This window comes from Myripristis murdjan, chromosome 12 (assembly GCF_902150065.1).
Source record: "Myripristis murdjan chromosome 12, fMyrMur1.1, whole genome shotgun sequence".
Lineage (NCBI taxonomy): Eukaryota > Metazoa > Chordata > Actinopteri > Holocentriformes > Holocentridae > Myripristis > Myripristis murdjan.
Window position 1 is genome coordinate 13,058,876 of NC_043991.1, and position 12,292 is coordinate 13,071,167.

General features: G+C 39.7%; 1 protein-coding gene across 1 annotated transcript in view; it reads left to right on the forward strand.

Annotated features, from left to right (window-relative positions):
• sardh (sarcosine dehydrogenase) overlaps positions 1 to 12,292 on the forward strand; it is a 58,605-nt gene that overhangs the window by 3,117 nt on the left and 43,196 nt on the right. Inside the window, exons 2-8 of the mRNA XM_030065991.1 lie at positions 594 to 783; positions 1,561 to 1,697; positions 3,564 to 3,742; positions 3,892 to 4,071; positions 7,056 to 7,179; positions 7,883 to 7,983; positions 10,607 to 10,711. Of these exons, the coding sequence (XP_029921851.1) occupies positions 599 to 783; positions 1,561 to 1,697; positions 3,564 to 3,742; positions 3,892 to 4,071; positions 7,056 to 7,179; positions 7,883 to 7,983; positions 10,607 to 10,711 (1,011 nt within the window). The 5' untranslated portion in view covers positions 594 to 598. The remainder of the gene's footprint in view (positions 1 to 593; positions 784 to 1,560; positions 1,698 to 3,563; positions 3,743 to 3,891; positions 4,072 to 7,055; positions 7,180 to 7,882; positions 7,984 to 10,606; positions 10,712 to 12,292) is intronic.

The following is a 12,292-nucleotide window of genomic DNA, read 5'->3' on the forward strand; positions in this document are numbered from 1 at the left end:
TCAATCTTTATTTATATAGCATCAAATCACAACAGAGTTATCTCATGACACTTTACAGGTAGAGCAGGTAAAGACCACACTCTACATATTAGAGAAGAAAAAACCAACCTCAGGGTGGGCGGTCATCTACCTCTACCGGTTGGATGGAGAGGGGAGAGAGAGAGACAAAGAGACAGAGCCAGGGAGATAAGGACAAACTGGGACAAATGACAACAACAGAACACCAGAGCATCCTAGGGCTTTACTGCACTTTACTGTGCAGTAAAGTGCCCTTTCGGTGCCCATTCTTCATTTTACAAACTTTACAAATTGAGACCATTTTGGTGTGATTATCTTCAAAATTGAGAAAATGAAGAATGGGCACTCTAGTGCACAGTAAAGTGCCCATTCTGTGTGACATTTTACAATTTTTACAATGCTTCAAAGACGTCACGAAATATGATTTTATCAGTATCGTCCAACTGTAATGCATACATATGCAAACACATCCACACTCATGCACCCATATATGCACTCTCTAAGTCTCTGTCTCTCTCTCTCTCACTCACTTGTCTCACTTTGTCACTCTGTTTCTCTTTGTATTTTGTCTACAGGGGTGATGGCCTTCCTAGGCAGTGCAGTTCGGCGGGTCGTGTCAGCAGTGCGTCCCTCTCTTTCCCCCCTGAGCCGGGCGAGCACTCGCTCCTACAGCTCGGAGCCCACCAAGGAAAAAAATGTTCCGTATGCAAAAACACTCAAACAAGATGAGGGGGCCTCCATCGGACCCACTAAACCTTTGCCCAGGTTAGGTTTCTAGGTGGTGGTGAAACACCTAGTCAATTAGTCGATTAGTTGGTCAACAGAAAAATATTAAATCATAACTTTGAAAACTGAGTCATCACTTTAGTCATTTATTAAGTAAAAATACCAAACATTTGCTGATGACAGCTTCACAAATGATAAAAATTTGCTTGTTTTTTTCTGTTTAATATCATTATAAAATTAATACTTGTAACCAAATGTCATAGCAATGCTCCAGTTAATTATTTAATTACCTGAACTGTTTTTAAGACACCAATTTTGGGCTCTTGGAAATTTAGCATTGCTTTTGACCATTGTTTTCCGATTCATGGACAGCATTGGACAGGAGATGGGTAGGTGGATTGTTGTGGGTACATGGATGTGTGGTTCACTGCACTAGTCTAATTTACAGAAGAATGATGACTTTAATAATGTTTTCAAGGTCTGATCAGATTGCAGAAACTTTTTGGAGTACACTGAAGGCAAAAAGTGAGGAACGCCAGATTAATAATTTGAACACTAGAAGCAACTCAAAGTAATGGCAACCGTGGCTGTGCGAAATTAAAAAAAACTGTCATCTACTCACAACACATTGTAAATTTGAATCATTTGTTTAATTTCATATTCTCATAATTTTTTTTTTGGTGATGGAAATAATCTGAACTGAAAGTAGTTTTTGTTGACTTGGTGATTGCATTTAGAAATGGGCAGTTATTATGCATTTTGAAAGTACATTTCTTTCTCAGAAGATTAGTTGTAATTATCTGCTTTCTGTTTCAGGTCAGCGGACGTAGTGGTGATCGGAGGCGGCAGTTTAGGCTGTCAAACCGTCTACCACCTGGCTAAAATGGGCATGACCAACGTAGTGCTGCTGGAGAGGGACCGACTGACTGCTGGCACCACCTGGCACACTGCAGGTAACAAATTACATATGCAAAGGGGCATTTGTGTCTGAAATGATGCATGCTATAGCGTCGAAAGTGAGGACTGGTTGAACTAGATTAGTAGGCTAATACCAATGTAACTGACATATACAAACCCAGTACAGCTATTAAAGGAGCAGACAGTGAATTCAGGTTACCCAACATAAGCAATGCCAAGAAGGAATGACATTTTCGGTGTTGTTTTGTCTTGTTGTTTTTAGCAGGGTGTGCTGCATGTTTCACTCTGTCTTTCTCTCATTCCGTAAGGCTTTCTACCATTTGTTATCACTTCCTTGCATTCAACAGCTACAACCCAGCTCAGTGCTGGTTGTGCCTACAGTGAAAGACACATAAAACATCTCTAAAAGGACATACTTAGGTAAATTGGGGGTATTGGGACATGTACACACAAAGGGTACAACTGAAAGATAGGCAATGACGGATATCAAGTATCAATGCCAAGGTACACATTGTAGTTTTAAACTTGTTGGTTACAAGTATATTTGAGACTCCCTTCCCTTTCTCCACTGTTCTTGACCTTGTCCTTTTCTATACTCCATACTAGTAGTTCTCAAACTTTTTTCAATAATGTACTCCCCTTTGAATTATTTGTTTTTTCAGCCATGTTACCCGACCAGTGGAAACAAAAAAATGGTAGATAACAAAATCCTATATAAAGAGTTCCAATCCAGCTCCATCTGTGTCTGAAAAACAGCCTGATATTGAGGATATTTTTTCACTTCTTGTTTTCAGCTGTATCGCTCCAGTGTACCCCTAGGGGAATATTGGAGTACTGCAGAGAACCACTGCTCTATACTATACTTTTGTCTCTAACTTATTGTGTTATATTTTTAAAATTTATTTATTTTTTAATAGTGCTGCATGTATGCTCTGTAGCAAAACCAAAAACATTGTGTGTTAGGTCTCTGTGTGTAAAACAGCATGCACGCACGCACGCACGCACGCACGCATACACACACACACACACACACACACACACACACACACACAGAGTCAAGTGCAGGCATTTAAACATACAGAATAAAAAAAATGTTTGGCTGCCCCTGTTTCAGTTATTGAATAATATTATAATTTTACTATTGTAATTTCTCAACCAAAAAAACAAAACAAAACAAAACAAAACATTATTTTATCTGCTGGCCACATTTTGTCCCAGTTCTCAAGTATCACTGTACTGTTACCCGAAGCCCACCAAGTCTGCCTCAGCATGCTTGAAACTTCTCATAAAGACAGCTCCATTATAGGACAACAGGAAAAACCGGAAAAACCCATCTACCATGCATTTTACATAAGAGCTGATGCAAAGAGCTGTGCTATATAGGCCCCTTCTTTCAACTGGCTTTAGTTTCCCATCATGGAATTTAAATTCTTTTCTGATTTCCCTGATCTCCAGATTCATTCATTCATTCGGTTGGCAATAATGTAGCTTAATTGCCATTCATTCCTTTTCCCAATCATGCATCATTTCTTTCAATACTTATTGTAATTGTATATATGTATTTATGCTCATTTAGTTCAATAAATATTCCCATCTAGAGTAAGTCGTTGCTGTGCATGCTTTCTTCATCTGAGAGGTGATGTAATCATTATAAATATTCAAAGATCTCATAGTGTCTATAACTTATTTATTGGCAAATTGTTGCTTTGTGTGTTCCTTTGGAGTAGAGCTATCTCCGCTCCAAATCCCTCCAGCTCCCTGTGTGGACTTTCAGATCTGTGACTGATTAATGTCAGTTATCTTATTTTCCTTTTTTTGAATGTGGTGCTCTAATTTCAAAGAAGTGCAAATGTTGTTATGTGCATATTCATTCTCTCATGCTGTGTGTGTGTGCATTATAGGCCTGCTGTGGCAGCTCCGTCCTAGTGATGTTGAGGTTGAGCTCTTAGCGCACACCAGGAATGTGATCAGCAAAGACCTGGAGGAGGAGACGGGTCTGCACACAGGCTGGATCCAGAACGGAGGCCTCTTCATCGCCTCCAACAAACAGAGACTGGACGAGTACAAACGCCTCATGTCGGTATGAACGAACACCCGAGAGATGGTTCGGTTTTGTCAAGAAGGGGTGGATGTATGAATGGGTTGAGTGGGCACAACTGATCATCTTAAAAAAATCTTTATCAAGTCAGAGCATGAACAGTAAAGGCTGTTATCCCCCATCATCTCCAGCTGGGTAAGGTTTATGGTATCGAGTCCCACGTTCTGTCACCTGCGGAGACCAAGGACCTGTACCCGCTGATGAATGTGAACGACCTGTATGGAACTCTCTACGTACCAAAGGATGGAACCATGGACCCAGCGGGCACCTGTACCACACTGACCAGAGCTGCGTCCGCCAGGGGAGCCACGGTAAAATGTTTTGGTTCATGGTTCTGCTCTCTGGGTAATATAGAGCGATGTCCTGTTCCTCACATGGATGTACACTGCATATTATGAGGTTAATCGGGTAATAATGCCCACATGTAGTGCTATTTTATATTGACACAGCATACCATGACTCCCAGTGTATTAATAACAATGACAATAATAAAACTATTGTAATATCTTTTATTGCTATAGTATAATATTAATGTTAGAAGTGCCCCACTGTACTAAAACCTTTCAAAGGAAAATGAAAAAAAAAAAACAATGATTTCAAAAGATAAACTTAATCAATATGTTCAAATTTTGCCGCGTGATGATCGGACGGTTATGTCCAGTTAGGCCCATATCTCAGAATTGATTTGGTCGATTTCCGTCGATTTTGGTAACAACTTTCATGTCGCCTAGAGAAAGAAACTCCATGACCTTTACTGTAGTGCTACTAGCAGGCCAAACAGTCGTAGTAGTGGTAGTGTTGGTTGTTGGAGTTGAAATTTTTAGCAACATTCATGTTGACTAAAGAGAAACGCTAGTCACCAGAGGATGCAATGGGGCAATTTTGGTGACCCCATGATCCTCCATCTAGCATCACCAGCAGGCCCAGCCGAGCATGTGCATAAGAAATAAAGCACTTATTTATGATAAGCTGCTGAGGAAAAAAAAGCAAAAATATTTATTTTGATTAAACAAAGAAAACACAGTTCCTCAACAGAGGCTAGTGATAGTCCAATATGCTTGTTTAATTAGTGAATCATGTATCTTCCAGGATGTCTATTTGACCTTGTTAACCTCAGTCCCCCAGCTTTTGTCGACCCAGTGGAATCAATAAATTGATCTTTTTACCTATTTTTATGTGGAGGCTGGTCATCAGTTTCAGGTTTATTTCTGAATGCTAAATCAGAAGTCAATTTTTCAAAGCCTGTGGACTATACAATGTTGAATTTGATTGTTGGTTCTGTTAGTCTGTGTATCGGCTGCTAGACGTCAACAGGTCAGCAGTTACTTTGAATCCCCGCAGTCACACAAATCACAGGTAAACCAGGCAGAGTGATGTGTAATGAATGTGGTCAGACTGCCAATACTGGGACATATCTGCACTCATCATCAGGCCTTTCAGGCAGTCAAAATGTGAGACTGGAACTGACTTTTAATACAGTCATGACATGAGTATATGTTTAGTTTTCCAAATCTGGATGAGATGCCATCAAATATCATCTTAGGCTATTTTTAATAGGCTTAGAGTACACATACGGCCATCTGCGTTTGTAACTGCTAATTTAACCATTTAACTGTATCTGTGCAAGATGGTGCAGGGTACAAATAGCAGCATTATCTGAACAACAGAGTCCAGTATAGATAGCCAAGTCATAACTGTATGTACAGCTGAATGTTATTTACTACCTCAGACTTGTACGGGAGCTATAAATCACAGCAGTGGCAACATACCACATACCACTACTCGATCAAATCGATAGCCTTTTTTGAGCTACATGAATGTGATCTTCACAGGGACACAGGACTTAGGCACAGGAAGGCACAGTCTGTCTGCAGATTTTAACTCTTTGGGTCTCACATCTGAAACTTGTCTCACTATAAAGGTGGTGCACACAAAAAGCTGAGAAAAATCCTAGCTTCATTTAAAAAAAAAAAAAAAAAAAAAAAATCACAAACAGCTGTGGGTCAGTATGAAGGTGAACAATCTTAAAATCGACACGCCACCATCCCATACTAAAGCACTTCATTTGCCTATTAAGTCTTTATTCAGTCTTGCCACAAAAACAGAAAAAGCACCACACAGTGAAGCAAGGGTTGGCTGGCTCTGAGCTGCATCATTGTGCGTACAGTAAACCTCAGAAAACACTCAGTATGATTTGGAGGCATTAGTGTTGTCGTTAAAATTTCATCAGATGGAAGGAAGTGATAGAAACAGCAATAAAGGGAAAAATTTCTCAATACCCAATTACCCAGGATTCAATAAAGTATTAGTATTATAAAGTATCTGATTTCTAGAATTTATATTATTAACTCCAAAAGAACACAACATGAACTTTAATTGCTCTTTCTCGCCAGAGTCTGCAGTTATAATATATGATCAGTGATTATGAATCAGCAATTATAATTTTGCCGCAAATATTAGGGTATCTGATACAAATATGCTCTACAGAGGAAATGGCCTTCCTTGTGAGCTTATATATTGCTAAAGCAGCTCTTTGACTTTGAAACCATGCCAACGCTGTGCCGCAGACTATGCATTATCCAGTGTATAGTGTGTACTGTATAGTGTTTTAGTATAGATTACATTTACTACCTTAAGATTTCGAATTTTTACTGTTGCATGTTTTTGTGTTGATTTACCGAACAGCTCATCAGAATATAAAATGCACTGACACATGCAGATGAAGCAAGTGAAGTGCCATAGTGTGGATTCTCGACCAAAGATTTAGCACACAGATTCTTTTGGATTATTATTGTTGTTATTGTTGTTGTTACACAAATACATCAGGCTTCACATAACAAAAAGTGAAGACAAATATAAATGAAACTCCCCTTGCTACCCGCAGCTTCCCTAATCATCCCGACTCTACCTGGTGGAGTTTGAAAGAGATTTATTTTCATACATAGCAGAGACTTCCAATGTCATCTGTTGAATTCCCTGTTAAATTGTTTTTGTATTGCTAGTTATTCATTTATTCATTATAAAAGTTGGTAATATATTAAAGAGAGTACATACTGCCCTGGGTCTGTCTATGTTGTGTGTAATCGGTTATTTATTACACATTCTCCTAAATGTGAAAGCTGCATTTTAAAATCCTGGACTGACATGAACGGTTTTGTGAAGATTGTTTTGTGATGTCAGCTATCGCACATGATACCTGGACGATGTTGAACTTGCTTTGTGAAACAGATTTCTGACTGTTTGATGTGAACGGCTGTGCTTTTTTTTTTTGTCTGCTTGCCCCTCATCAAAACAGGTGATAGAGAACTGCCCTGTGACCGGTATCAAGGTGCACACAGATGACCTTGGGGTGAAGAGGATTAAAGCAGTAGAGACCGCCCATGGGACCATTGAGACGCCTTGTGTGGTTAACTGTGCAGGTCAGATAAAATCTGCAGACTTATCAAACCACACGCCATGAAATGCCTTTTGTTTTTGTTTTTTTTTTTGTTTGTTTTTTTAGCAAGTTAAAAGCATTTTAATTTCACTTATCATTCACTCATTCATAAAATAAACACAGCAGAGTAATACAAAGATTTAAATCAGAAAACAGCAATGAAGAGTTAAAAAGTGTATGAGGCAAACGTTGGCATGCTTGATGATTGTGTAGGTTTTTTTTTTTTTTTTTTTTAGTATCATGTTGAGAGGGGTACAGAATGAAGAGAGAAAAAGAGAGCAGACTGTGGTGGCATTTTTCTCCCAGCACAGCAGGGGTTCATCTCCTTCCAGTGGAAGGAAGGCTTAACATTTTTTTTCATCTGGAGTACAGAGACAAAGTTACATTATAAATTACATATTTCTCTTTTAGCATTGAAGGGTAGTTATTAACCAGTATAACTAACATTGTAACCTGCATTCTTTGCACTGTTTGCACATTTGTGTGTGTCTGTAAGTGTCAGTGTGTCTATAAATGTTGCACAGTCATTAAAAAACTGAACACTTGACACATTTCAGACATTGAGCGAATGAGCAAAGAAGTTTTGAAGCACCTTGTGTATTTGGAACAATTTTAAAGGTCCATTTTCCCAAACTGACTTTTTTTTTTTAGAGCTTAAGATGTTTGTGTCTGTGTATTGCACGCAGGTGTGTGGGCCACCAAGCTGGGGGACATGGCAGGTGTCAAGGTGCCTCTCATTGCGATGCACCATGCCTACGTAGTGACCGAGAGAATCGAAGGCATTCAGGTACGATCAACCCTGCACCCGCACTTTACTCTACAGAGTAACAGTCTGGATGTTTTTTAATATGCAGTATGTTCAATTTTAGCAAAATGTGTTACAGTAAAATGAAATGTTTGGGTAACCATTGACAAAACATTTTATATGCCCCCAAAGTATGCTGGCATCAAAGGTGTACCTTCCATTAATGTCGTCAGTAAATGCAATAAATTAATTCATGTTTTTTGTTAATTTCCTCCCCTGATATTGGTCCAGTAGCAGAATTTTAATGAGAAAATACTTCATGTGTCACATTCAAACAGCAGGACATAGCTACATATGTAATCCTTCATGCATACATCTTAGCTAATTGGAGTTTTGATTGTGTTTTGATACTGATATTATAAGTACGGCTGGGCAACATATCACTGTAATATTGATATTGTGATACGAGGCTAGATAGCGTCTGTGATTTTGGATATTGTAATATTGTGATGTAAGTGTTGTCTTTTCCTGGCTTTAAAGGCTGCATTACAGTAAAATGATATATTTTCTGAACTTAGCAGACTGCTATTGCTGTTCTGATATTTGCCCACTTAGTTATTACACAGGCATTACTGATGAGTATATATCAAGAATGTCATTGCGATAATATTTTGTGAACGCACCGGTAGTTGCCCCCACAGTATTGTCACAACATCGATTAATTTGGTAAAAGAATATCATAATATTTGCATCAAAGGGTTGAATTGAGAAATCCTGAAGTGCTTTAGAGAAAATTTCATGACAGAGCCAAAAAATATTGTGATATTATTTATAGGCCATATCACCCAGCTCTAATTATAAGGGTGGATTGTTCTGCTGGTATCTAGTATTCAATTGTTTGGTGTATGCACTACAGAGGATGATGGTTAATATTTTTTTGTTTTTTATAATCGGTAATATTCCAGGAGTGGGAGGTCCTTTGCTAATTGAATCTTTCCCCTACAGTCTCTAAAAGACTTCATCCCTAATCTCATTTTCTTACAAGAAGTAAAACTTTGCTCAACACTCTGCATAGAAATCTAGCCTTTGAAAAGTGGCTCCAGTATCTTTCTGTATCTGACCAACAGGGGGCAGTGTGACACTGCTAGAGTAGACTTCAGCTGTTCAGTGTAGGGCCTGCTGTGCGAGTGTTGGGATGCAATATGTGTGCATGCATACGTGTGTGTGTGTGTGTAAGAGAGAGATAGTGGCAGTTTGTGTTTGTATCCTGTAACACTGGTATTGGTGTATGTTGGGGGAAATCTCCTGTCTTTATGTTTTATACATGTGTGCCATACTTGTGTGTGTGATATGGTAAGTGTGTTACCGCGCATCTGTTTGTTTGGTTGTGTGTCTGTACACATGTGTTACTGCAAATGCTCTAGAGGCTGATGGTTTTAGCCACACTGTCAAAGCCTCCCTGCCTTATGCAGTTTTAGAGCAGCTTAACCAGCATTACTGCTATATTATGTGCACAGACATACACCCACGCAGACACACGCAGACAAGGACACGCTTGCACACACACAGAGAAATCTGTTCCCACTAGGTTGCGCAACCTGTCAGGTCAAACATCTCACGCTGACCGTGTGTCTGTGTGTGAGGAGACGTGTTTTTGCCCTGCGAGGGAGGGTTAGTGGGTCGGAGGGTACATGGCAGGGGGATTTTTAGGGATTGGTAGGGTTTTAGGTTAAAAAAAAAAAAAAAAAAAGATTTGCTTGCTGGTAGTAATTGATGTATCTACACATTTGTATTTGTGTATGTGTGTGTTTGAATGTGTATCAAAGAGAGTGAGTGCATCAAAAAGACCAGTGTTCAGTATTGATCTGTTATGCAGACACCTATTACATGGAGCCAGCTCCCAGACTGTAGTCAGCACAGAGGAGAGAGCAGAGGAAAGGAGCAGTTTGGCTTTTGTTATGTGTAGTGAGCCGTTTTCAAAATGTCAGCTTGTTCACTGGTATTTGGATTTGCACCCAGAGAGCCATTTGGGTTTGAAATGAAAGCACTCACGATAAAATGAATACAAATCACACAACATATTATAGCATAGTGATTTATCAGACGCTTTTATTGAGGAATGTTTACCGAGCCATGACGGCATGAATGTTTCTCTCCACTGCTTTGAGAAGAAGATTTTATGCTATGTCAGAAGGTGTGATAAGACGCATAAAGAAATGCTATGGTTTGAAATGGTATGTTGAGGTATATGCCATACATTTTTAAACCGCACATAGATGCTTATTCCATGACTTGACTCTTAGGTTAGAGCTCTTATTATAGGATATGTCCCTGGATAATTGTGCCTGTCCTGGATGTGTGCACCACAGTGTAAAGGCAGGAAATGTAAACAGCCTCTCTAAAAAGATAGGAACCCAATGGCATGGGAAATCTAGAAATCATGTGATTTTTTTTTTTCATTTTTAAAGAAGAGGTCTGAATCATCACAATACAAGGTGTTGAGCATTGCTGGGTTCCTTTTGCTTCAGCCAACTTTCCTCATTTTCAGATAGTCTTGGTTGTGGTTGCCTTGTATTACCTCACATGTGACTGTCACAACAGAATGTGTCAGGCTATTCGTGTCTTAATCACTGATTGTTTCCATTTTCATCTTTTCTCTTTCCAGAACATGCCAAACGTCAGAGACCATGATGCATCTGTGTACCTGCGCCTCCAAGGTGATGCCCTCTCTGTAGGGGGTTATGAACAGAATCCCATCTTCTGGGATGAGGTAATCTCAAATAATATCTGAGTTACTGACCCTTATTCTCTGTTGTTTGCTCTGGGATTAGGTAAAGTCAGGTATTTACTGTCTATGGGCTCTATGTTAACGATGTAAGTGCACTGTCTGAAGAGTATGGTGCAAGTGCATTTGGGACATGTCTGAGTTCACTCTTGCTATTTAATTGAGGAAAAAAGGGTTGTTGCACCAGGCGCATTGTTTAAAAGGCTTGTACTCAGTCTCTTAATTGATCATCGGTGTGTTTTGAGTGTAACATGCAGTCGAGGTGCCATCTACCATTCCCTTTACAAGCCAGGTTTGCTTGCACCTTGGCGGATTGTTCTTATATTAGCGTATCTGCGAAGTATGAAAGAACGCTTCTCAGCAGAGGAAACACATCTGATCGTGTGCAAATTGAAAGTGTGCGAGCAGATCGCATCTACAGTAACAGCAGGATTCCTCAAAGCTCCCTGAGGTGATGCAGGCATGGGAGGAGGTAGTGATGAGTTTGTCCTCATCCTCTGCCATCACCAGAACAGCTGCACAATGCCAAAAGTGGTACAGTGATGTCAGAGATGGGTTAAGCAAAAGCTCAATGAAAACACCTACTGGAGACCAGAACCACCTACAACCACTGATTTTAACAATCATAATCTTTCACGTTGTAATCTTGTTTAGCATGTTTGTGCGCTGCTTCACATCCCCTTGTGTGTAACAAGCAGAGTGTACGCTTGTTTTGCACCTGCCACATATTACTATCTTGATAATGTGGCCTTAAATGAACAGTGAGAACTGCACCGCTGACTTCAGATCTGTTTTTTGTTGGTCCATCATGCGGTCGCTTTTAACTGCCTCAAGATAGCAATGCGCCAACAATGTGCCTGACCACACTTCATTTTAAGACCGACACGCCCATGGGCACACAGATGGGCACAAATGCATTTGCTGATTACACAATGTGGGCAGGAAAATGACAACTGCGTCGGTTAGAAACTCGCAAAGACACTCGTTTTTCACTTGGTGCTGCTTTGCACTGCCTTTGACCGAGTGTGAGATGGGGCCCTTTGTCTCATGGTTTTCAGTCATGTAGCCTCGTTAAGCCTCATGAACGCCTATAGGGACAGACCTGATTTCAGCGTGCTTTCAATATATATTATGTACTACATGTACTATCATGTACTTGTTTAGTTGATTGGATTGAAGGTTCTACGTTTGGGTTAGGTTGCAGCAGGGCGAATGAGTGAATGAATGAGTGAAAGTGCATGTGCAGTGTGCAATGCTTGTAACAAAGAAATTACAGAAACTAAAGTGAAAACAAATGTGTTCTTTATCATATCATATAGCTTGCTTGCAAGCAGTTGAAAAGCAATTTCTTCTTGGCATCTTCATGCCACACACACCTGTGTCTGTTTCTATAGATGATGGTCATGCGGTGACAACAATTAGACTCAAACTGCGATGCCTTGTAGTTCTTTAACAAAACAACAAAAATAGCTCCTACACCATGAGATTAAGTTACTTACTGCTTGTTTAACTGTGAGCCTGTCTGTCGTAGTTGACTTTGCAACCAGTGAAATAACTAAATAAACT